General features: G+C 38.2%; 2 protein-coding genes across 2 annotated transcripts; both read right to left on the reverse strand.

The window, feature by feature from the left end:
• Positions 1–765: 765 nt before the first annotated feature.
• LOC104592957 (uncharacterized) lies at positions 766–4803 on the reverse strand. The gene is made up of 2 exons (XM_010252538.2): positions 3413–4803; positions 766–2282 (listed from the first exon to the last, which is right to left on the reverse strand). The coding sequence occupies exons 1-2, from the start codon at positions 4118–4120 to the stop codon at positions 972–974; spliced, it is 2019 nt and encodes a 672-aa protein (XP_010250840.1). The 5' UTR covers positions 4121–4803; the 3' UTR covers positions 766–971.
• An 11415-nt stretch (positions 4804–16218) lies between these two features.
• Positions 16219–24608, reverse strand: LOC104592959 (putative ABC transporter C family member 15). Its single transcript, XM_010252539.3, has 10 exons — positions 23388–24608; positions 21859–23288; positions 21643–21729; positions 20360–20962; positions 20071–20235; positions 19051–19345; positions 18170–18690; positions 18022–18085; positions 17691–17930; positions 16219–16973 (listed from the first exon to the last, which is right to left on the reverse strand). Exons 1-10 carry the CDS (start codon positions 24220–24222, stop codon positions 16870–16872), a joined length of 4344 nt encoding a protein of 1447 aa, XP_010250841.1. The 5' UTR covers positions 24223–24608; the 3' UTR covers positions 16219–16869.
• Positions 24609–27689: the final 3081 nt, after the last annotated feature.

Consider the following 27689-nt stretch of genomic DNA (forward strand, 5'->3'; position numbering starts at 1 on the left):
CAAAAATCCTATTTAAAGGTTTAAATTAATGATACTAAATAGCATTATGCAACGCTTTGGTATATTGGACTTAACAGGCCACTTGTACCCAATTGGACTTACCTTGGGCACTGCGGACTCAGGCCCAATATTTAGGGTTGAGCCCGGGTTGACCTTAAACAGTTAAACTCGACTGAGGCCTCTCGACTTGCACGAATTCACACCAGCCCCCCCCCCCCCCCCCCCCTCCCCCCCCTCCCCCACAACGTCCCACAGCACATTCCAGTCGTGTATTGGGAACATCTCCCAATAATGCCTCATTATTTTCTTGTATTATCATAGGGAGATATCATCCCCAATACACGGCTGGGATGTGCTGTGGAACATTGTGGGGGCTGATTTGAACTCGACTTGCACCCTGGGCTGGGCACGGCCCGTGTTCACGGTAGTAACCATGATTGCAATGTGGGTTAAACAGGCTCTAAGGTCGAATCCATCCCACGCTTGCCTGGAACAGGGCAGGGCCCACCCAAACCCAACTCAAATTCATCAGATAAAGGCCAGGCTAGTGATCAATTTTAGGTCTCAATATGATGTTAGGCAATATAATAAATGATGAAACATATACAGAGTATTGCAATTATGAGAATAGGTTGGCCAATTGGGTTGGGTTGATTACTGAGCTTCCTTGTTATTACAAATGGCAGATTAGGCATTTGGCTGTTCGTAAGTACAGAATAGCCTCCATAAATAAAAGGTAAAAGGATTTTGTTCAGACTTGACGACTAACAATAACTAGAGAAGCTTCACATATTTGCCATACCACAACATATCCCTTGGACATGTCTGTTGAACCAGAGTAGTTATTTAAGAGAAGAAATTAACCTACTCATTTTATACAAGCACACAAGTTAACTTAAAATCCAAGTACTGATAACAACTGTAGACTTTTACCTATCTTTAGTGCAGAAGTGGGTACAAGTTTCATCTCATCAAGCAACTGATAGCACTGAAGGCTTGTGAGCCTGGCTTGACCTCAGGCCGCTACAAGGATTTTCCACTGCCAAACCATGTGCACCAAAACAGAAATAGTGGTTCATCTTCTTATTAGCTGATGTTTGCTTTTGGTTCACGTTCAGTGCTTCATTGTCAAAGGATTGGTTTGAGCAAGAGGGATCTGCACTTGCACTCCTAGAATGAGTGCCCCTTTTCCTATCCAATGAAGTAGGTGAAGACATTGATGATACTGAGAACGAACTCGAAGGTGATCGATCTGATCTGATTAAATGTGGCATGGCTTGAATGACACCATGCATTAGCCCTGCTGCAAACTTCTTCTTGGTAGATGGACTAGGAAGGTTACTTCTAACAGATAGAGTCCTTTTGTTGTTTGAAGGTGAAGATGGTTTTGAGAATCGCTGCCTGAGTGGAGTTGGAGTTTCCTCCAAACTGCCCCAGTTTTTGTAGGATTCGTTCGAGTCATCACCTCCCAGTTTATTGATCTCTTCGGGTTTCTTCTCTTTCCGGCCACGCCATCGGAGTAGAATCTTGAGACGGTTCTTTGCATAATTTACTGAGCCTAGCTTTTTACTATCTAAAGAGCTACGATTTGCATCAGCTGAATCAAGGTCACTTGAGCATGCCCCACTGATCTGATCACCAGCACCATCCAATGCATTCCCAATACCTGTGTACAAGAATATCTCTGCATCTGTGATTCTAAAAGAAGTTCCAGGACTGCTTCCAATACCTTGCATTTTTAGGTGAGAAACAATGGCACTTCTCGCCATACAATCTTGACAATTGGAGATCCCACCAGCTGAAATCAACTGCCTGATTAATATTTCTGATGAAGCAGATCGTGGCCTCTGGCTGAGTAGATCCAGTGGGGTCATACCATCTACGTCGCGGATGTTTAGATTAATCCATGGTGCTGTCATTAGTAGTTCTACAAGATTAGAGTGGATATTCCCAAGAACAGCCATATGAAGAGCTGTTCTTCCATCGTTGTTTCTGATGTTGATGACATCTTGCATGTTTACAATCTTTCCACAAATTAATTCCTTCATGAGATTAATTTGTCGATCCAATCTTCGGAAACCAGGGGTTCTGAAACCAGCTACAGCCATATGGAGGAAAGTATCTCCCCCATTGTTTGTTAAAGAAATGGAAGAAGGGGATGCAATAATTAGAGCCTCTACCACAGGCAAGTGACCCCTGTAAGCAGCCACATGCAATGCTGTATTTCCTTGATTGTCTGTGGAGGTAATCATATCAAAAGATGCCACTAGATCCTTCACTACCTGCACTTAAGGAATAAAAACAGTTCACTAACAACAGAAATGATTATAAAAACCATGTTGAACAAAAAACATGAATTGTGATCATTAAAATAGCGCCTTAAATCAGTAAGCAATGAAATTCCTATAAATCAGCACATTTGGATTTGTCCCTACAAAGAAGCATCTTTTATCTTGGCACCATACTGTCATGTGACCTGCATGTTTCAACTCTGTTTTTCTGTGTTTTTCTTCCTTTCTTCCTCTTAGATACTAATGCTTGAATTTATTAAGTTACAGAGAAAATCATCTACCAACTAAAAACATGTTACTGGGAATGATTTAACAGGGAAAACAGCTCTCAGAACTCTTGTTCCAAGGCTGGTGGCTGTGTGTCTCAAAATGCCTTCAAAATGAGAATATATCATGAAATTGGTCCAAAATGTTCACCAATGCCAATTACAATTCTTACTTAATACAAAATCCTGTCCCTATGTAAATAAACAGCCTCAGGCATGTGGTACAATACATGCATGGCAAAGCCCAATGAATCAGAAAGAGTTTCCTTTATAGCTGTATCATATTTTGCTGGATGCTTGCCAAGATCAAGCCCTGATTTCCATCTATTACAAGATCGTGAAGAAATCAATCAGCCCATTATCTGGAAAGCTCTCATTTCTCATCACTTAAATGAGCACAATAACATTGTTGCTAGCATGAATTCCAAAGTATTTCCCTAATATGGATGAACCATCATTCTGATACAATAGCACAACAGGAAAAACAATTATGATGATGCAGTGGGTGCCTTTTACAAATTCAAGATTTGTAAAACAGTTTAAGTGCTTCAAAAGTTTAAATTCAGTCAACGACTAAGCTAATGATCACTGTAGTTTCACATGCAGAATTGCAGATAATATAGACAAGATATCCAAAATAAAAGGCCATGATCTACAGATCCATTGCTGTAAAAAAATGTTACAGTAGCACATGAATAACAACCCAGAATCTTATTTCTTACAAACATCAAATAAGGGTTCCTTAATTGAGCTGACATTTACAGATTTTATGGATTATGGATTGCTTAACCATAACACTCAAAAAGGAAAATAAGTTCAATACTTCCCAGATGGACATTAGAGTAGAAGCCTCACCTCAACCTGTCCCCTGCCAGCTGCTGCATGCAAGACAGTAGAGCCCTGAACATCCCTGTAAGCCAAGATATCAATGCAGCCCGCGAGAAGCTCCCTCAGAATATCCAAATTCCCTCCTCTGGCCGCAGCATGAACAGCCCTGTTCACCATTTCTGACCTAAAAACTGGAGACGGCCCAGCTGTTTGCTCTTCCGAAGCTCCACCATTGCTCATCAGAGACCTAGGTGAGACTGAGAAATCAAATAGGAGCCTGAAAACCTCAGAATTCTTGCTCCTAGCAGCAGCATAAAATATATCGGTGACGCCATATTCTCCTTCCCCGAAAACAAGGAGAGGATCTCTCTTGAGCAGTTCCTGAACAAAAACCACATCCCCAGCCGAAGAAGCGGTGTATAAAAGCCATCCACCGTAGCCAGCTCGTATGAGAGAGTTGGTACCCCTTTTATTTTCACATTCAAGGAAAAGCTTCCAGGCAACTTGAGAACGGCATTTGGCGACGTCTTTGAACTGAGCCTCGTCGTCCCATACAGTCTCAAGCCGACGAATTCGCCTGAGGGAGGTGAGCTTGATGAGAAGGTTGGTGTCAAGGTGCAGGAGCTCCCTGACAAGGTCGTAGTGGCCATTGGCAGCAGCCCAGTCTATAGGTGATGCGTACCACCACTGGTCTCCGGTACTCTCCCAGCGAAGAGGAAAGTAGGACGGAGGCATTTTGAGAAGAAAAAAAAAATCGAGCTTTTGGTTCAGTGGAGGAAATTACAGGGGAAATACGGGCTTAAAAGAAGAAAATACAGAAAACCCAAAATTCAATAATGCAACTACAGAGACGAAAATAAATACGGTAAAAGTAAAGCAAGTGCGGGTATAAGCAGACAAAGTAATGCTTTAGAAGCGAAAAAGGGAAGGTTGAGCTGTTGAAGGAATCAACACCCAAATACAACAGAGTTCAGCTAAAGAGAAAACGGAGAAGAAACACAGAACCACTTAACCAAACAAAGAAATCCAGTAAAAAAATCTCTTCAACCTGCAAGGAAACCAGTTAGAACTTAGAACTCAATGAAAGCAAATGAAGAGGAAACAGATACCAACATGGGCAAATCAAGAACAGGTCAAGAACGCAAAGGAACACCACACTCGCCGGAAAAACAGAGGCATAGAAGGAGCAAGAGCAAACAGCGAAGCAATATCTGCCATTATTACTGCAAGGGAGCAAAACCCAGAGAACAGGTGTAAGTGTGTAACCCCTTTATAAGAGGAGGTTAGAACCTAGGAGTGGAGTGAAAGATTAAAGCTTGAAGGCCTAACTTTAACTGTACTCAAAAGACTGAATAAGCCAATGAGTTGGAGACTTGGGGCGCCTTATGGATTATGGTAGAGGGTAGAGGAAAAAAAATACTGAAACGTGGAATTATAAACCAAAAATATTAGTAAAATAGAAAAAGAAAAGGTGAGATTCCCTTTGGTCCGTGAGAGTGCAGGAGAGAGACGTACAGGTAATGAATGGATATATCTGGGTGGTATGCCTGTGCATGATGTGCGGGCAGAGTGATGGATGTTTTAAGAATTGCGGGTTGGGTGTCGGAGTAATTATGGAGGTGGCGAGCACAAGTACATTCTCTTGGATTTTTTATCGAACACTTGTTGCTTCCGAGTCCAAGGTTGGCTTCTAGCGTTCAGATACGTTTCTTATGAGTTGTTCGGATTCATCGTTTGGGAGGACTCTTTTGTTCACAGTTTTATTATACTGTTCCCTCTGGCCTAGACCTAGACCCTCCCCTTCAATGGCCCGGGCAGCCTATTTTCACTCTGGGAAACCTACACACAATGCGGGCCTGAACCGGGCCATGCAAGTCTTTGGCCTAGCCAGTCCAGACCGGCCCAGAATTGCATTAAATTTCTAGCCAGCCAAATTGATATCAGCATAAATTATTCCTAAAAGTGTTTTACCAAATTAGAGGTGTAAAGTGGGCCGCCCGGCATCGTGGGTGGCCTGTGCAAAGTGCGGGCCGTGCCATACTGGCCCATGGGTCGTTACGGGTTGTGCCGTCTTTCCTGGTGAAAAATTTAGGGGTCGATTTGGCATGGTCCATGGCCGAGGCCCGTGCCGTGCTGCGGGTCGGGCTGACTCGTGGGTCGAGCCTTAAGCCAGGTTGGGTCGTGTATCGGGTCAAAGCTGTTTATTTAAAAAGTTGACAAAAAATTTAAAGTTTTAATTTTATATGAATTTTGTGTATAAAATTGCTTATATATACAATAATTAAATAAATTAGTATAATAAAGTAAAATAAATATTTATTTTATTAATATATTATATACTATATATTATTATATAATTATAATTTATATTATTATATAATTATAATTTATATAATATAATATAAATATATATAAATAATATATATGGGCTCGCAATACGACCCACTCGGTCGTGCCGTGTCGTGCCCATGGACCTAAAACCCCAGGCTCAGCACGGCTCGCATGATCGTGCCGAGCCTAGCCTAGCAGGACCCATGGACCGTTGTGTCAGGCCATGCCGAGCCAGTCCAAGTTTGTGTCGGGCCGTGTTGCCCACGGCCCGATTTACACCTCTATACCAAATATATGTGTATATAAATATTATGTATGCCATATGTATGTATATAGTATATATAATATATAATATAAAAATATTTTATTAAACCAAATCAAGATACATAAAAGTTCGAATTCAGCTCAATTCAATTGTAATCCTAACCATTTAGGGGGTGTTCTCTTTTTAAATTTTGAGAGGGAGATTATTTTTCTGGGTATCACTGTAAATAACTTTTCATGTTAGAGAAAAAGTTATTAATACTTGAATAAAACAAAAATACCATTTTTAATAATAGATTATTGTGAATAAAACGATTATTACCTTATTTTCGTTGGAAATAAAAAAAAAAATAGATAAATGCAGCTACCCGAATAAATGTTTTAAAAAAAAAACATACCCATGTAATTAATTACATTTATCAGGATAAATAACTTACCGAAAAACGAACCAACCTTAATACCATGTAAAAATCTAGCCCGACCCGACTGTTGCCATGGTCATCCCTATGGGATTATTATGAGTTAGAGGATTGCCACCCCGTCAACCAATCAGTTACTGGAAGGTGTCAGCATTCTGACATGATCCGAGTGGTTCTAGTTGGCCAGCCCAGGTTTACTTTTTCAAGCATACAGAACCTTGAAACTCGCACCATTTTCCGTGACCGGCCAGTTCAGTTACTTCACTTTAACCCGTTTTTCTGGTTTAATCTTGTTCTACACGTATTTTGACCTTAAAGTAAAAATGTGAAATTTAATTTTTCTCTTCTAGGTAGACCCGCCCAACTCGTGAATCGTGACCCAGAGGGAAAAAATGAGTTGACGCCCATTGGTTGGACAAAATAAAGTGGTGAGTGGTTAAGCAGACAACCCACGAGAGAGAGAGAGAGAGAGAGTAGAGAGCGGAGAGTGGAGAGTGGAGACTAGACTCCTCTTTATCCATCTTCTTCTTGTTGCCTTAACTTGATAAAAAAGATGATGGAAGGGAAGGAGGGGAGCCATAGCATCTTTGCCTTCTTTCTGGACAGCTTTTACTTTATTATTAATAATAGTTACTATCAACTTTAAGAATTAGGCATTATCACGTGTTCATGGGAATCAGAGCAAAAGTCTTCATTTGGGAAGCATCCTTCACCCTCACACTGACCACCACCACCATTATCTCCATTATATTGTTATCACTCTCCTTTTCAAATTAGATAGGACTATTAAAAGATAATCAGATCGGACATCAGGTTGATGGGTTAGAAGTTGATCCGAGGTTGAATCAGATCGGTTCTATGAAATCAGAACCAGTTTTCCAATTAGCCGGTCAATCGATTTTTTATGACTTCTGACTTTAGATGTACGAGTATGACCAAACTGGCCAAGGGCCTGGTCATAGTTCAATTGCTCCAACTGGTTAATCCGGTCTGGTTTTTTAAACATTGTTAGAAAGATTGAATCCAAACTTATATACAAAATAAATACATAACCAGAGAGAAGGAGGAGAATCAAGCTGGCCCCAAGAAAATAGCTTTGCTCTACATCCCATGAAATGAATAAAATGAAGAAGAAAAGATATGGGTGCAACTTGAGGACCTACCTAACTTGGCCTAATCTTAAAAGGTGCAAACCTCGGGTTTAGGCTGGGTTAGGCTGCTTGTAGTCTCCATAGGGGTGGATTTGGACCGAGCTGAACCAAATATTTAGTTATTCGAGTTTGATATGTAGGAATAGTATCAGATTCGAGCTCGATTCGAGTTAGAGACTTGAGCTCGATTCATAGCTGGCAAGTTCAAACTCGACTACAAGCCAAGTTTTTTTTTTGAAAAGTAAAAATTATATGTATGAAATTATTATTTTTTATTTTTTAGACAAAGAATAAGAATTATAAAAATTATTTACTGTTATACATAAAAAAATATTAATAAAAATACTATATATATTTATGTATGTATATAATAAAAATTATTTATTTAATACTAAACTCACGCGCCTCACGAGCTGAGTTTCATTGGGCTTAAACTTGGCTCGATTAACAAATAAGCCTATATATCATACTCGAATTCAGCTCGATGCTTGGTTTAAACTGAGCCAAGATGAACTCAAATAACTCATGAAAGACTTGGCTCGTGGCCACCCCTAACCTCCACCCGAGTTTAAGTTAGGCCTATATTTCGGCCAAGCCTAGTTAAAAACTCAGGCCCAATTCATGCATAACCTTGCGTTAGGCCCGCCCAAATTACAGACCTAATAAAAGAGTGAGGGAGAGGCAATGGAGTACTAATGGTCCTACTTAACCATATTTACCAATTTGGAAAAATAAAAAAAGGAGATAGGAACTAGTTTATGTAATCTTCTTTTGTTTTCAAAGAAAATATCAAATTGCACGGTATGGTCTATTCCTTTTATGAAAAACATGGTTCGAAGTCCCAACAACATCTCCATTTGTGCTGCATATACCCCACTCCACCCAACAGCTTTATAGGCAGAATGCAACTCTAAAAGAGAGGCCATGTGAAGAACAGCTTTTGGGCTTTTCAGGACTGCAATCAAAGAGCCCTGCATAGCAGGTGGGATGCATAGACCAGATTGTAATAATTCATGTATGGTCGAGTTTCAGTTGTCCACTACTTTTTCACTTTCTTGCTCTCCTCTCTTTTTCCTCCTTCCTTCCACCATCCTTTCTCCCTCTGGGTTTCCATCTCATTTCAATGGAATGGACCTCTCTTGAAAAGCCTTTCTTGCTATAAAGGAGAACATGGCATCATCCCTTCCTTGTACTAGACTTCTCAGTCTCAATCCATAGTAATAATGGATTACAGCAAGTGGTATGAGATGGGCTTCTGCGTTATCAAATAGCCATCTCTCTCTCTCTCTCTCTCTCAAAAGAAAAGAGAAAGAGAAAATACCCACTTGCCTAATTGGTAGCTCATCATCCAAGTGGGAGGCCATTTGATTTGTGGACCATGATTAGTAGTAGTTAGAACTTTGAATTCTAACCGGCTAGATATGACCGTTGGATTAATTATCTTCTCCCCTTGCTCCAAAAGATGTGATTAATTGGAGGGCAATGATTGAATCCAATCAAAACTCTTTTTGGTTAGAGTTGGTCCAAGTAATGGGATATCTCTGCTTTAGAAGAAAATTGAGTTAATGGAGTTTTCTTGGAGAATTTCTCAAAAAAGACCCAACAAAATTGTAAAGCAAACAATGGACTGAGGCCCATCTCGCACTGGGATGGATTTTTGGGTTCTTTTCTCTAATCCAGAAGCCAATAAACATGGCCATTATTTTCTAAAAGGCCCACGTTCCTGTGTGGGCCTTCCTTTGGGCACTACCACTCCAGTCCTCCAAATCTCTGAGCCCACTATAGGAATATATAATCGATCATCTGCCAGCCTACATGGCAGTATCATTGTTGTTGTACGTCCAGCGTGGTTGCCAGCTGTCTGGGTGTGACATGGTCATCATCACATTAATTTAAAAATCAAAATAAATTCATTCGCTATTGCCTACATTAAATAAGGGTCTTGGTGGTGAAACTGGGCTGGGCAGCCTAATTAGAACAAAGAATCCATCAAAAGTCTGACTTGGAGCGGACCAAATAGACCAAGAACCCAACGGCCTGGGAATGGACCTACGAGTTAAAACTCTGTTCGTTTGCAGTGCAATAATATTAATGCATGAGAGAGCAAACGAGAAGAATGCAAATTTTGATTCACTTTTGTTTCGAAATTTTACTTTAGCTCAGTTTGGAAGGAGTACAAATATAAACATGTACAGTGCAAATACATATAAAATAATACAAAATACAAGGTTTTACACTCTACAAATTTGTATTTATACTTCTTCCGAACTGAGCATTTTATTTTACTTCTCTATATTGCAAACAACAAAATAAGGTAAAAGTTGAAAAAAATAAAGTCTCAATTTGCACTCCCATACTTTTCCACCAGTGAAAAGAAATTGCATTGTAAACAAACCAGCCCTAAAGTTCATATAGGGTCTTATAAACTTGGTCTGGGCTTCTCTCTGGATGAGTGTTATTCTCGCTATGTCAACACGTGTCACCCTCTCACATGAAAGGAGGGGTATTACGAAAATATTGTGTGTAAAAACATAAGAATGTTTGAATAAACCTTAACTCCAATCATTTTCGTTTTGTTCCTAAGGCTGTGTTTGGAAACAATGCAAATAAGTGTGAATGCAAATATGTAAAGTGTAAAATGGTTCATATAAATTGTAAAGTTGGGTTAGTTTTATAGAGGCAAATTTATCTTGTTACCAAATAGATTTTTAGCTGTAATGGATGCAAACATGAATTTCAATAAAGCATATGCCTTTTTTTTATTAAAAGTCCACTTGAATGCAAATTTACTTCTTTTTTATTGATGTACTTTTACAATCTTATTATCAATCTAAATGTGCATTGAAAAATGTGTTTTCGGTCATTTGTCAATGTATAAATGTAATGTTGCCAAATATAGGCAAAAATGAACCAAAGTGCAAATTTACCCTAAACCGGCATTATTCCCAAGCACAGCCTAACGGCACAAACTCCTCCCATCGGTGGTTGATTTCTCAGGTAAAGTTCCATCCCTCACTTCCGTTTTATCTTTTTTTTTTTTTTTTTTAAAAAAAAGTCATCTTATTATTTCAGTCTTGTCTTTCAAAAATACCATTACTCTTATTCTATTTCCACTTTATTTTTTCATCTTTCTTTGTTCTTTGTTTCAAGGGTTGCAATTCTTGGTTCCAAGTTTTGCAATTTATGATCTTGTCTTTCTTCAATTGTCTCTCAAGTCTTAACCAGTTACTCCTCTGTGACAAGCAATCTCAAACAAAACGGCACACTCAGATCCTCCCAGTGGTGTGATGGAGTTTGTGTGGAAGGAGCACAACGGCAGAATATTTGAAAACAAGGAACATCAGGTGGAATCCAGGAAAAGCAGAGTATACCATTGCAGCCTGTATGAAAATAAGCAAAATATAAGTGTTCATGTTGGGCGGAGGAGATTATACCAAACGATAATTTAGTAGTGGGTTGAGGGTCATTTTGCACATTCATTATTCATATAAGATAACTCATTGTATATGTTTATTTTAATGGCAATATGAAAAATGCGTCGTTAGTAATTTTTTGACAAAATTTTTACTGTAATCTTAGAGAAACACGAACCAAGATAGGTGATTCAATACCTGGTTGCAATATTGTTTTTTGGAGATTTCAGCTCGTTATCACCAGTTGAATCTATTAAACATTAATGCAATGTGGTTAGGTACTGGTGGTAACAACCTAATGTCATCAGAACCATTGTTCTGTTGGAGAAAATTTATGTGGTTCATAATTTTGGATATTGATTCTAGATTATTAATGAAAAATCTAACACTGCTCTATTTGAGAATAACTAAATGAAGTTTGGATTATTATTGAAAATATAAGAAAAATTATGCGGTTGAATATTCTTATTGATGATTACTGAAAATACGAAAAATATGATAAAACATATTCATAATTTTGTTCATTGTAGGTTCAATCGAGTTTGGGTTGATTAATGATTACTTAAAAAAAAATATGAGTAAACATATTTATGCTTTTGTTCTTTGATTTGATGGAAGAAAGAAGGGAATGCTATTTCAACTAAATGGGTTAAAGTATATAAAAAAGTAGAGAAAGAAATCTAATAAAACCAAGTCAATTTATTGAGGGAATGGTATCTTAACTAAATGCCAATTTATTAAGGGGGTGGTTCTCTATATTCCTCATTTAGAGAATTGATTTGAAGAAACAGGGTGATGGCAACATAATTTTGATTCTGAGAAACAAGAATCAGACGAGTGCATCAAACGCTTATGCGAATTCTTTGGATGAGAATTTCCAGAGTTCATTCTTTCTTGAATAGATTATTTTGAAGATAAGAATGTTCAGAATTGAAGCCAAACGAGGTCTGGCCTGGCTGATGAATGGATACAATGAGATATCATTATACAATCTAAAGTCAAGACAATATAAACCGAGAATAGTTACAGCTTTATTTATATTAAAAGACCTCAAAACCCAACAATAATGAAATATCTTACTATGAATTGGAAAAAGAGAAGAGGAAGGAAGAAAAAAACATATTGGATATATGTTTTTTATTATATAAAATATATTTTTTATTATATAATATATTATTAAGTTGGGCTTGGACTTGAGCTAGCCTTTTTTTGAAAAAATCTAAGCTTGACCCAAAAAAATGGAGTGTTTTGGGCCCAAACCTAAGCCTGTGGATCTAAATTCATGTCTAAGCTTGACTTAAAATGGGCCAGACCGATTCTCATGAGGGAAGATTTTCACCACAAGAGAGAGAGAAAATAGATTCAATATACCTTGCAAAAAAATTGAAAAAAGAATCTGGACAAAATGTAATGTAAGCATTAATTAAGCCAAAATTATGGAAAAAAAACTCCAGCCCAAAAACTTTCCATTCCCCACTATGCCTGTACGACCTTTTCCAGAACCAGATCACTACCGGGTAGACCTAACAAAAAGTTGACTCAACCCGTGAAACCGACCCGACCCGACCCAAAAAATCCTGGTTGGGTCATGGGCCAACCCGCTGACCCGATTGTCAAGTCTAATTGAGATTATTTATGCATTGTTAGAAGTTTCCACTCTTTAATTTTTTCTATTTAGTCTTTACTTTTTATTGTTTATTCTTTAAATTGTTAAATGTTCAAGTTTTTATTTTATATTTGGAATTTTAAGGTTAGTTCTTTTAATTTTGACATTTTTCATGTAATTTTTCTTTATTTTTTTAAATTTTAATTATTTTTTGGGATGACCTGAATTGATCCATGGGTCAACCTTAACCCGAACATTTAGGGTTTGGGTCTAGCATTTGACAACCCAACCCAAAATTCAACCCGACCCAACCCGATTGCCAGGTCTACTACCGGAGGGTCAATTTCAATCCATAATCAACTGGAGTGACGCTAAAATCTTGTAGCCCAAGCCCAACTAAACGTTCCAAGATGTCAGCCCAGCCCGGCCTACAAGTCAATTTCCGGTCCAACTGACCCAAGTTTAAGTATTGACGTTTCTTTGAGGTCGTTCTTCCTTCATTCCTCATCTAATAAGAATGAGAGACAACTAGTGATAGTGATAAAACTCGTCTAGTTATGAATACCACCGATCAAGGTTTTTAAAATTCAACCGGACAACGAATCGGTCAGGGGTCCGGTTCTCAGGTTGAACAGTCTGACCGTTTAGGATGGCCTATTTTGACAAAAAATAAAAATATTTAAAAAAATAAAAAATAGCTAAAACCGTTAGATGGTTTGACCACCCGGGTCAGCGATTTGTTGACCAAATCAATGGTTTTTGGCAAAATAACGGTTCTGGGATAAAACGGAACCGATCACCTGACCAGTTCCCAGTTTTTCTGGTCTGACCGTCCAGTCTAATCCGGTTTTGAAAACCATGCCACCAACTCTAAGGAGAATGCACTTCTGTGTAGAAACTGGAAACATCAGGATAAACTCATTCATCAGTTATATTCTTTTCCTAATTCTCCACTAAATCCTAATCAAACAAGAAAATGAGAGAAGCCTTTGTTTCTTAATTCTCCCCTAGTCAAACAAGAAAAATAAGAGAAGTTTTTGGACAATGAAGCAGTAGCATTTTCCAATCGTATATGTCCAAAAAATAAGCAGATTAGCTAATCTGCATAAAGCAAAGGACAAAAATGAAATCATACAAAATAACCAGAAATAACTCTAATAAGTAATAAAATGAGAGAAATTAGACAAAGATGATTCGATCACATTTCACATGTACAAAATCATTTAGAAAAAAAAAAAAAAAAACTATTGCCCAACAAGTTGATGGAACTAAAAGAGTTAAAGTCCAACAAAAAAGGATACATATTAACAATGGGATGTCCTATCAGTATACCTGTTCATGGGTCAAGTGAGGATTTAGTTTTTGTCAACATTTGAATGGGCCCTGAAATTAGAGCCCAAAGCCCAACTGATGAACAGGTTTACCTGCCAACAAAAACTCTGCACACAGGGCACAGCTGCACATTAACATACATGTATGGGAGATATATTGGAGTCTGGATCTGCTCCTCAGAGCATGCTTCACACTGATCTCATAGTATGTCTTGGCTGTACATCGGGAACATCTTTCATACTTGTATTTATTATTCATTGGGAGATGTTTCCAATACAGGGTAGGGTGTGGTTGTGAGGTCGCTGTGAGGAGCAGATCCAAATTCTGGATGTACAACTAGACGCCATCTGAGCACTAAACAGAAGTTTTGCTTGTAAGAGATATGGCTATAGATTAAAATAGTAAGCGATACATGAGCCAAAAATTAATCAAATGGTGTTCAACGAACCCTATTGGGACAGTGATGATAATGATTATGATTATGATCGGTTAATTGGTTACCACTTTTATGCGAAAACAATGAATCAAATGGTATATAACGAATCCCATGTAGTTGGGACAGGATTGGATGATGATGATGATGAATAGCTGATTGGTTGTCATTTTTATGATACTGGTTAGCTTTTTAGGTATCATGCCTAGTGTGTGTTCGGACTGGGCCATTTATGTACCCGATTCAGATTTATAAATGTTTGTTTGACATACAAAAATACAATGATTAAGAGGTCAAGAATGCTTTTTTGACATCTTTGTATCCTGAAAAGAGGGCATTAGTGTACCCATTTTTTGGATATAGATTTGTGGTCTTTGATAATCAACGTAACATGCTTATAGATTGGTGCATATGACCAAAGTTTAAGGCAGGGGAGAATTTAATTTTACTCCCATGTTTTGCATCGATTTCAAACAAACAAGAACGTAAAACACCACTTTGCATTCATGAGCCGAAATGAGAGTATTGGCATTTGTATCACAACCAAATGCAGCCTTAAAGGCAACATTCTTAGTTCAAGGCCTTGTTACTCTTTTAGGTATTAGGTAGCCCATTCCCCTCCCTTGAGGAGTAGTACTTCTTAACAAACTCAATCTTTTTATATAAGGCAACAATAGGCATCATAGTTCGACTCCAAAAACTCAAAACAGGACCTGCTTAAATTAAAAACAGTAGTCTGGAAGGACCATTACTACAGGTGTAGCAGTTGTTGTTGTTGGTGGTGTTGTCTGTTTCTTCAACTGGTGTGGAATATCTACTCCAATAGTCCAATTAAGTAGTTGTATGCTTTTTCTTAGGGGTGCAATAGCATACTAGCTGGCCAACTCAAGGCCAAGCCCAAATCAATGTAAAATGCTAACTAGGAATTGCAAACAAAAGAGCTTTATGCATAGATGCTAGGCAGGGGTGTTGTGCTTTACATGATTAGCTTCTGCTTTGTTGTTCATGTGTGGCTATTGCAATAAAAGAGAGTTACATAATACACCTAAATGTCAATAATGCATCTCAGGCACCTCCACTTGTAGCACTAGTGGATATCTATGCAGTTGAGCACTCAACTAACATGGTGAAGAAATATGACAAGAAGGAAAACATTTGCTACTCACCCTCAGGAGTCAGAGCTGACTCTTTTAATGGCTGGGGCCTAGCTTTTAAGGCCTATGGGGAGGAACTATTAGTTGAAACATACATCAGAAACTGTTCTGTCATGGGTTTTTGAAACACATCTGCAATCTATGGACCTGGGTGGAATTGTTTATTGTTACAGAAATTATATTCATTTTTCTTTTTTTTTTTTGGTTTTTGTGAACTGTCTGTGGTTTATTGTTTGTGCTCTATATATATTTCTGTGTTCATATCATATTATACACAGCTAAGAAAGCCTTTAGAAACTTTCTTCTTTCTCTTCATTATTTCATGCAATAGAGTTTTTTTCCCATTTTCAAATGAAATTGCTTGTTTTTCATTTTCTCTCACTGAAGGTATTGTCTAATCGGTGTCCACCTCTTCTTTCTAGAACTTCTATAAAGATACACACAAATGGGCAGAAGTATTTAGGTAGAGTGTTAGAGATTGTTTTAACACATCAACATAGAGCAATGGCAGCTAAGCAATGTGGTATAACTTTTAGTGAAATAAATAGGTAACTGATCAGAAGTAACACCAGAAGCACAACATATCTCAAACAACAAGAAGCAATTGCAGATGCCATCTGGCCTATATAGATCTGATATGCACTCTGCATATCTGGACCCAAGGGCATTCTTGTTTTACTGAAAGAACTGTACAAATAGAGAGGACCCAAGGGCATTCCCTTCACCTGGCTTTCTTATACAATTCAATTTAGAAATTATACTCTTGAAGATGCACGATATAATACATAGCTATTTAGCAAATAAAGCTGTTTGCTTAAATCCTAGTCCATACCTAAACTTCTGGGATACATCCATGTCAGACTAAAGCCACAAAAGCAGCCTTGTACAAAATTATCAGATATGTATTGTCATTTATAATTTTTGATTGCATGCAAATTTTAATGCCATGCCAGTTAGGAGTCTTGGGACAATGATGAAGATATAACACAAAACTCTCTTTTTTTCTGTGTTAATAACTTGCTGTATCAACTAAAAGTTAGAATATATGACACAAAACTCTTTTCTTTTGTGTAGCTCATGTTTATCCTGTATTTTCCTTTTATTTGTTGTTTCAATCATTGTAGTTGTGTAACCATTCTTGTTGCTCTTCTTCTGGCCATTGTTCTGTGTTACTTTTTCCATTTCAATTCTTTGCATGTGGCCTCAGTAATTAGTGACAGTTTGCAAAGCTTATGTTCCTCCACCTTGATTTTCAAATACTTCTCCTTTAGGATGAAGCCAAAGAAATTGACAACTGTTTTCTCTGTACCACAAGGATGAACACGAAAGAGCTTTCGTGCATGATCTCCATCCTTCGTCTGAAGTTGGAGTTTAGTGATGATTAGTTTTTGGATGATCTCCTTAAGAACTCCATTACCAAACTTGAGAATGCAGATGAGTTATTTTTCAGTAGCTGAGCTGGGGAGTCATACTCTATAACTCTTCCTGTATAAGCAAGGAGAACAAGGTTAACCATGATTGTTGCACAATGATAATTAAATATCCTATAATGATACTTTTCCTGGATTTTTGCATTACACTCATGTTTCAAATTTATCAATGAGCTATTAGGGATATGTGCTAAATGAGAAAAATTCCAGAAATACAGGTTATGGACTACCCAACAAGATGAGCTAAACCATTCTATTAGGCCAGTTCCAAATATTGTGCTTTCTTTAAGCCTTAGTAATTTTAAATATAATAGTGATAAAGTAAAATAACAATAATATAATATCTAAATGGGCCAAGCTTACAGTAGCTTAGCCTAGTCCCATTTTGCTATGCAAGCTTAGTTTGAAGCTTCAAATTCACTTTTGAATCTTGATAAGTGAGATTCAAGGTTAAGTGTCCGGCTTTGCACTGCCAATATAAAGCCCAAGTGATGGCTTGTGAGTTTGGGGGTGATGGGTAACAGGTTTGCAGATGGAGAAACATCTGTTTGCCATATGTTAATGGGGAATGACAGCCTTAGTTGAAAGGTGTACTCTGCTAAAGATTGAAGGCGTAAAAGAATAGGGTATGGGCCAAAGAGCATGTGAATATTTTTGGCTGTAAGAAATGCCTCTAAAATTCATGCCTAATAAATGGAAATAACCCTTTCAAGCTTAAGGAACTATTTTCTATAAAAGAATTCTTTCTATTTCTGGTTTTTCTGTGATATACCTTCATCAAGAACAAGGACCAGATCATTGTCTATCACAGTGGGTATCCGGTGGGCTATGGTAATGACTGTGCAATTGCTTGTTTCTTCTCTTATTGTTTTCTGAATCACATTATCTGTTGCTGTATCCACTGAAGCTGTAGCCTCATCCAATACCAGAATCCGTCTCTTCTTTAGCAATGCCCTAGCTAGACAAACAAGCTGCCTCTGCCCCACGCTCCAATTTTCGCCATCTTCTGCAACTGCATTGTTCCAATGTTTCAGTACTTCCAATCCTGGAAATAGTTATGCAATAGATCCATTAGATTTCCTTTTCTTTAGTTAAAACTATACCTGGTGCATCAAGTAGCCTCTGATCTTGCCTTACTATCTCTGCAAGACGACACTTATCTAGAACCTGAAATCTCAAAACAATTCAATTAGGGCTTGATTTTAACTAATACTCTCCAAATAGGTAAATGCAATATTTTCAGGTTTTTACCTCCCAAATTTCTTGATCTGAATGTTGCTGCAGAGGATCAAGATTAACTCGTATAGTTCCTTGAAACAGTGTTGGGTCTTGTGGAATTATACTCAATCTAGACCTCAAATCTTCCAAACCTATCTTACAAATATCTACTCCATCAATCAGGATCCTTCCTTCTGAGGGTTCCACCACTCTAAAAAGAGCTTGGATAAGGGTGGACTTGCCACTGCCTGTCCTGCCAACAACTCCAATCTTGTTCTCTCCAGGGAATTTGCAATTGATCCCTTTGAGAACCATGGGGAGTGACAGGTTGTATTGAACATGGAGGTTTTGGAGCTCAATGGTTCCATTGGCTGGCCATTCAGGGCTTGGTCTGCAGTTTTCAATCACTAATGGGGCTTCACTTGGTATGCTAGAGAATTGAAGAATCCTCTCAACTGAGATCATTTTGTTCTCAACATTGCACAGGTTCCATATCACCCAAGCTTGTAGAATGTTCAGGTTCAAACCATAGGTAGCTGCCAGCCCTGCTAAGCCTGGAATTATATACCACAAGTTCATTAGCACTGTATGTACAAATAGCTTAACCAATATTACGGTCACTGGAAATCAAGAAGATGGAATCATAACAATTGATCCCTTGCTCTTTCTAGCTTCTTAAAATTGCTTCCTATGGATGAAGAATATATTTCATTTGACTGAACAGTAGCAACTATTCAATCTAGTTGCTTTTGGAGTAGGTCTTGTAAGTCAACCATCAGTTGGTGGGTTGCAGCCCTTGCATATGTCCATGAGTAACTCTTGCCAATGGTTGACCTTATGTTCTACTTTACTGGTATCTCACATTTTTTCTCTGAAAATTTAATTCTTGACATAGGAAAAGAGGAGGAGCTTACTTGGGTCAATAGCTGACCTTGGTAGACTGACTAGGATTATTAGAACAAGTAAGAATCCAAGGTTGAAGAGGAAGTTGATTCGAACACATAGCCATTCCATTGTAGCACAATTGTGGAAGGCAAGGCTAGAGTAATCATCAATCAAGCTGAGAGTTTTGGCAAGGAAGCTATCTTCCTGATTAAAGCTGCGGATAGTTGCTGCTCCAGCAATTGACTCTGAGAAATGATGAAGGATTGGAGCAATCCTGCTTGCAACCATTCTAGCTAGCTCTCTGGCAGTGGAGATGTAGTAATCCTGCAAAAAAATTTGATAAGAACACACCAATTGCATATTAGTTATCTTGACAGTGACACATGAAAATTGTTTAACCAATAGCATACTGGTTATCTTGGCAGTGACACACAAGGGATGGTTTACCCAATAGTAAGGGTGTAACTTGGGTTGGTCTTTGGTCAATATTTAAATGGGCCCAGCCTGAAGGCCCAAACCCAAAACAGTGTAAAATGCTAATTCAGGCCAACCAGAGTTGCACCCCTGCCCAATAGCATACTAGTTATCTTGGTAGTGGTGGCACATAAGAACAAGTGGAATTGGCCGGTATAATGGGTCATACTTCTACTTCTAGAATCTTCTAGAAGTAATATATTTCTTTGTTCAAGGGCTAATTCAGGTCAACCCAAGCTGCACCCCTGCCCAATAGAATACTAGCTATCTTGGTAGTAGCACATAATAGAAACTTGAATTGGCCAGTGTAAGGGATCATACTTCTAGAAAACAGCCAACCTGCTGGATGATAATAGTGGCCTTTTACCAACAGAAAACTATATTTCTTGTTCAAAAGAATTAAAATACTGGATAGTTGAGGATCACTCTTGATCCTTGGCCTAGAGATGTTATTGCCTTATTGGGAAAATCTATTGGATGGTGGATCCTTGGACTAGGATCACTTTCTATTACTGCAGTAACTTAAACTCTATAATAGTTTCTGAAAATATGTTAAGGGACATAGAAGTTCTTGCCTGGTACCAAGCAGAGATTGCAATGATGCCAATGAAGAGAAGAAAGATGTGCCATGAAACATGGGACATAATGATAATGATACTTAAGAGCTGGATAACTGCAAATGCCAATCCAGCTAGTCTGTAGGGAATGTCAGTATCCACAGTGCTCTGATCTGTAGAAGACTGCAATGAAATAAAAAACAAATGGAATAGTTATTTCAGGAGAAAATATGACATCAGTAATGGTCTAGCAATGAGGAACAAATTACTAGGAAGACAGGAACTTAGAATTAGTCAAAGAACAAACCCTGTTGAGAATTCGACTTGTAGGTGTGGAATCGAAGAAGGAAATAGGTGCTCGGAAGATGGAGGTAATCATGTCCAGGTAGAGCCTCTGAGCAGTATTGATGGCAACAGTTGTAAGCAAAACTGCCCTTCCAAGGATGAACAGGGAGCTCCCGCCAGACAACATGGTAAACATTCCTATCAACTTCTCAGTGCTCACCCTCCCCTCCTTTTCAGTTGCCCAAGCAATCCAGTAATTGCTGCCAACTTGCAATCCCTGAAAGAGAACTTGACAGAGAATGATCACTGGAACAAGAGCTCCTTTATATGCAGATGTCACAAACTTTGAGTAAACCTGCCATTGCACTCGACCAGATCCTGTTTCTTCCTCATGAGTTCTCTCTGCCAATTTGCCATTTTTGTTGGGTTCATTGAATTTTTCTTCTGTGACCTCATTTTGATCTCTTCGGTGGGGTGCAGAGGTTGGAAAACTTTGTGGTTGAGGTGAATTCACTTGGCTTAGAGATTGGCTATGGGCTGCCATTTGTTTGACAAGCTCACCATTGGGATCTTCAATCAAATCTTTGTACTTCCCAGATTGAACGATCTTCCCATCTTTTAGTACCTATGGAGAATATTAATCAACAAAAAAGCAAATTATCATGAATAATTTGGCTATTAAAGACATGCAAAAAAAAAATGGAAGGGTATTATTCTGTTCTATATACACAAGAGAATTCAAAAAATAGACATCTCAAATTGAAAATGTTTTCTTTATTGATATTGGTAATTTCTAATATTGGAACTTAAATTTCTATTGGTTGATACTTCCAAATCTGCACAATTTCTAATATAATATTTGGTCTGTTGGGACAGATAGTCTGGAATCTGGATTAGATCTCACCCTCATGATTCTGTAGTGCGCTTGTATTCCTCTTCTATTTACAATGTACAAAAGGGGAAATTACCTAATGCTGGCCCCAGCTATCCAGGGCCAAGAGAGGGGTGGCCTGATATGGACCTAACCTTAGGCATTTTTAGCACAAATTGGCCCCTTGTCTGGTTGTCTATGATATTCAAACTTCAGTTGAAATGGTTGAGCAGATGCCACAGAAGTTGAACATCCAGGTAGTAGTCTGAACCAGGAACATTTAAGCATCTTAATCCCATGAGATGTATAACAACCACTGAACTGCTAGCATTGCATTCATAGTTTACTTACTTAGAATATAATTATTCTAAGAACCTGGATGTACTGTCAGAAAAAGAATGATGCTTACATAGTATTAGATACTAGTAACTTACCAGAACATGATCTGAAGCACCCAAAAATTCTAGCTGGTGAGTGACGTAAACGACAGTCTTCCGAGACAGCAGTTGCATTAGACATTCCTGTAAAACAGCTTGTAAGTTTTAAGAGACCTTTACCTAAGATACGTTTGGGAATGAGGATTAAAGCTCTCCTCAAATGCTGGAAAGTTCATATAAGAATCAACTGAGAAGCTTATAATATGTTTTTACCTTGAAGAGATGTGCTCCTGTGTGGGCATCCACTGCACTGAAAGGATCATCTAGCAAATAAACGTCAGAATTACTGTAGATGGCACGGGCCAGCTGAATCCTCTGCTTCTGCCCTCCACTCAGGTTCATCCCTCTTTCTCCAACCACACAGAGATCTCCATCAACCCACAACTCAATGTCCTTATTTAAAGCACACCCTTCCAAAACTTCATCATACAGGCCTCTATTCATTTCCTTACCAAACAAAATATTTTCTCTTACTGTACCAGTCTGAATCCAAGCACTCTGTGGAACATAAGCTTTAGATCCATACACCTTAATCCCTATTCCTGAAATCCTAGGAATCTCTCCAAGTATACTACAGAGTAAACTAGACTTTCCTGACCCTACTGACCCACAAATAGCAACCTTATCACCTTTCATGATTTTTATCTTCTCAGGAATTTTGATTGTGGGCTTCTTTAGATTTGAGCTACTTGTTTCCCAACTGTATTCACCCATCTCCATTTCAATTGCTACATGGGATGCTTTTGCAGTATGATTAGCTATCAGCTTCTTTTGTTCTTCTTCGCCAATGAATTCTTGGATTCTATCAATTGAGACCTTTGTTTGAGCAATTGTAGAAATTAGCTCCGGGAGATTGTAGATGGGTTCTTGTAGAATCCGAAATGTTGCTAGAGCTGAGAGAACTGTACCAGATGTTAATGGAGTCTTAACCACAATGCAGACACCAAAAGTGATGACTGAGACAAGGGTAGGTGAAGCCCAGAAGAGAAAGGCAACAGCTGAGCACGTATACAGATATCTCTTCAAGCAGATCCTCTCAATTTCTCTAAGTTGAAGGAGCTTCTTCAAGTAGGCAGTTTCCCAAGAGTGCAGTTTCAAGACTCTCATGCTCCTCAATGTCTCTGAGGTAGCTTTGATTCTCGAGTCCTTCGATTCCATGATCTTGGAGTGCAGCGCTTCTTGCATATTCGCTAATGGAGTGTTGCTAACCATCACCAGGATCGTGGTGAAGAGAGCAGCAAAAGAAGGAGCCCCTCCAAGGTTTCTGTACAGTATAATCAGAGCCAGAAAGACCTGGAAAGGGAGCAACCAGACTCCATGAATGTACCAAAAGAACTCTCCAACTCTCTGTGCATCCACATTGATCAAGTTTACGATTTTACCATTACTTGGACCAGCGTATTTAATCGAAAGGGACTTCTTGTAAATGAATGTAATAAGAGCTGCCCTGACACGAATTCCAATCTGGTTAGCACCAAAGTACCATTGTCTCTGAGATAGAGATTCAACCGTCTTTGCCAAAAAGAAGATGAACGCAAGACAAAGCCCGTAACGGTGACTGGAGTCATCACGCTTTTGCGCTAAGAAATTGACAAAGTTTGCTATTAGGAATGGACCCATATAAGACGCAACTGTGTTCATCCCTGTAAAAAACGAATGCCAATTCCCATCTATAAAAACCTTGAGAAGAAAGAGGTGAAGAAAGAAAGCAAAAGGCTAACAGACAAACCAGCCGGCTATACCTGCAAAAAGTGCATTCAGTGCTAGAGGTTTCCAGATAGCATGGATTATTGCCTTCGGAAGAGAAGAAGTTCTGGTTTTCTGTAGACGAAGTGACTTTTGTAGTAAGGAAGAGGATTGCTCTGCTGTTTCGGATTCAGGAACTGAAGGAATATGTGACGGTTCAAGTTTTTGAGTCCGACCCTTCTCAAACAGAGGGTTTAGCCACCGGAAAGTTAGCCGTCTCCAAATCCCAGCGTGGGCAAAAGTGCTGACATCTCCGACAACATTATTGTCTTCTTTCTGAAGCAGTGAGCGTTCGAGCTCTTGGGGTCCGACTGAGTGGCTGGAACGGAGACCGCTGAAACAGAGCAGTATGGTTAAGGGAAAAGAAACGACGTCGGCAATATTAGCCTCCAGGACAAAATCAGGTAATGCCTTGCGTTTTAAATGGGTTAGGAGGTAGACGACGACAGAGAAAGCATTGAGAAAACAAGAGAAAATCCACCAAAAAATAAAGACTGAAGGCCAAATCCTCTCTTCTACATCAGTCCTATTCTTTGAGTACATTGCAAACAGAGTAACCAAAACCCAAGCTATTGCCGGGAAAGCAGATTCAGCAGAGATAGTTTTGAGCTTCCAAACTTCACAAAAACAAAAACCCAGATAGGTAACAGAGATTAAAACGTGGGAAAGGAAAACGATTTTTGTATAAACCGTAACCTTTCTGTTCATACCTCTGTGACTAAACTGTTCATCCCCCACATCTCTCTTCCTATGTATCAAAGCTTCTACCAAGAACCATGTCATAAAAAGGGAGAATCCAACTGCATTTACGACCTCTACAGGGTTCTCCATCGAGACAAACTATTGAAGATAGAGAAGCCAAAGTTTAACTAAGAATGTAGCGACGTATTAGAAAGTTGCAGAGAAAACAAGAAAAAGTAGGCCAGGTTGAGCACGGAAGATGCACTTCGCAACCTCCTCAGACATGCGGACGAGACTCATTGGAACCCCGTTGGGAAAAAAGAGTAATAAATGGTGAGAAACACGAAACAACAGAAGACGAATTACTAGGAAAAGATAAACAAATTTACCGAATGCTCATGACATGAACACATACTAATTTAAGAAATCCGGAAGTTAGAAGAAACAATTGTAAAATTATGGAGAGAAGCACGTGGTGACTGTTGATGGGGAGGAGGAGGGATCTGTGCTTTACAGATTAAAGTGGAAGTGGCTCTTCTCTTGAGTATTGTTGATTCATTTCATTCATTATTTAAATAAGACGAGATGAACAGAACCCACGTTACATCTCCATCAACCCATATCCTAATTATTTACATCAATGCACAGATGCACTAGTACTAGTTATTTCCTTCCTCCACTATATTATTAAATATATAAACAAATTTTAAAAAATGGAGACCAAAATCCCAACAGTTGTTCGAATTTCCAAATTCCTAACTTTGACTATTGTTGACTTTTTTCCTTCTTCTTCTTCCTTTCTTCGTGGACGAGAATGGCTTCATCCATGTCTTCATAAGAAAGACATAAAGGTGCCACTTGAAAAGCAAAACGAAAATAGAAAAACTGAAGTTTATGGCCCGTGAGGATTTTATTTTCTTTTCCCTCTCTTTCGGTAACAGGAGATTCTGAATTTATGAGTGTGTTTTTAAATAAGTTTCCTTTTCTTTTATAAAATCGTTATGAAAATACCCGCATTAAGTGACATGAAAAATTGTATTTTTTCAAGTAACAAAATATCAGAAAAAGAATAAAAAGAATAATTATTAGCTGTGTTAAACAAACATATTGAATGATGTAATAAATTTCAATAGTTACGACGACTTATGCAAGGTCCCAACAGGCTGGTTGGTAACCCGCCTGTTTTATGACAAACAAAAGATTTTTTTTTTTTTCAAACACTAATATTTTGTATTATAAAAAAAGAACACTAATATTTTGTAGTGTTAATATTATTTGTGTTCGACTATGATATGGAAAATATATGATATCTGAAAAACTTCTGACCCATTCAGCTGAATCATGTGGTAGCCAATCATGTGTTATTTATCAAAATTCATGGGTGGGTTTTGATTGGTCAAAACACTTTTCATACCATATTTTTTTTGCGTCATAGATTTTTTTTTTATTTTAAATTAAACACCAATAGATGTTTTATTTTTTCAAACACTAATATTTTAAACCGGTCTGAATTTAAAGTTTCAATTAAGACCTTTTTGCTTTTTGGATTTTGAGAGGGGGAAATTGGTGAATAGAATTTTGGTTCTCATTCATTGATATTTGAAATTCATTTTACCTAAGTATTGCTTACTTAGTGGGTATTTAACTTTTCCACTTAAAAAAAAAATTGCAAATATTAATAGAATAGAACAAAATTATCGTTTTCAATAATGACTTTTTGTGACTAAAACGGTTATATATTATTTACCTAGAAAAAAAAAACATAGGTAAATACAATAAGCATTTCTAAAAAACATTTACCTGCATTTGGCATTAATTTCATTGGAATGCCAAATGCAGCCTTATGCATTTACCTAACTTTTCAAAATACCGAGCTGCTCCAAAGGACAAATTGATCACATATGGATGATTTCCATTGGGAGATCTCAGTAGTTCCTTGTATATATCACAAATAGAAAATGCAGATCTTATCTGTTTGTAAGTTCATAACATCATTTATCTTTTATTTGTTTTTTTTTTTTCCGTTGATCTCAAAGCACGTGGAAGGCACTGTTTGACGTGTGGATGGATAACGCTTTTTTTCAGATAGGTGTGTATGGATAAAGCTTGCATGCAGTAAGAATGCGCCTTTCGTGTGGCCCAATTAGTAATTTTGCCATTTCGAGTTTGGAGTATCCGACTATCCGAGTATATAATGGGTTTCTGATACCTCCTCCTGTATCGATTTTTTTTTTTTTGCTTTGTTTGTAATGTATGAAAACAACAAAAACATTAATAAATAAATAAAAATTAAAATTAAAAAAAAAAAACAATATGACAAAATTTGGAAATCGGGTATGCATAATTGCAGATATTCCATTCGGGTGAAGATAAGCCATCTCCCAGTCTCAGCTATTCACCGGTCATCACCCATCACGGCACGCAGCACTAAAAAGAGCCAGAGCTGTTCAGACTTCAGAGATCAGACCTCAAATGGCCAATGGACGAGCTTCAAGCATTAACCGCAACTATGATTATGAATGTGCTGGACATGCACTACAAGTCCATATCTATTCGGGTCCAACCCAGCCATGTCATGTACCGATTACCTTTTTGGATCCATGGGCTGGATTAAGATCCAGTAACCCAACTTTAACCTCTGATCCACTTCCGCCCATCAATTTACGTATTTTTCAAATTGATAACTAGTTACGTGCTTCTTTTTACTAGGTTACATACAGCATTTCAGGGAATCAGAACTGTCTTTCCTAATGTTCTCGAGGCTTCAATGGACGTGGACCATCTGAGAACCTGACGGGTCACGGGTTGAGTTGAACAGTCTGACCATTCTGATCAACTTCCCACTTTTTGAATTTTCATTTGGGTATAAAATAAAATAAAATAAAATAGCAAATTAAAATCCACCTGGATCCGACAAATCAACTGTATACATTAATCATTTAATCCAAACCATTATGAGCCCAGTGACAGTTTATGGTGAAACCAACCTGTTAACAAAATTAACATTTTTCCATTCAAAAATCAACTCAGAATCCCCAGAATCGGAATCCATTTCCTCCAAAATCGAATTTCTACAAACTAAATGGACCCTAAAAAGGTGGAAAAAACCAAAAAAGAAGAGTGGAGAATGAAAAGATCAAAGCTAAACTGGCTTCCATATCTCATAAAAGAAAATACTTCTTATCTCATACTTTTTTTTTTTGTTGTTTTCTTTTTTATGTCCTTTTCCTTGCAAACAAGGGCAGTGGCATTTCTCACTTTTTTAGAATGAGAGGTTTTGAAACGTTTCTGTGAGAAATCTGTTTGGTAGAGACTACAGACGATGCAGATGTGGTGTTTAAGGGTTCGCATCTGCCCCCCACAGGTTTGCCCCCCAAAAACATCCCACGGACTCACAGAGCGCCGCGTGTCCTCCCACACATGAATTAGACTCTCTTGTGCGGAGCTAACCAACCCACTTCGCCCAAAAGGTCATCCCCTCTCAGATTCTCACTCCTCTCTCTCTTTCGAATTTTAACCTCACTTGAACCTGACCTTTCGTTCTCAGCACGCCCCCCTTCAAGTTCCGTCGATCAACGCCGATGATCATTCCGGCAGATTTATTGTCAGTTTTCATA

Source organism: Nelumbo nucifera, chromosome 3, assembly GCF_055504915.1.
Source record: "Nelumbo nucifera cultivar China Antique chromosome 3, China Antique-T2T, whole genome shotgun sequence".
Classification (NCBI taxonomy): Eukaryota; Viridiplantae; Streptophyta; class Magnoliopsida; order Proteales; family Nelumbonaceae; genus Nelumbo; species Nelumbo nucifera.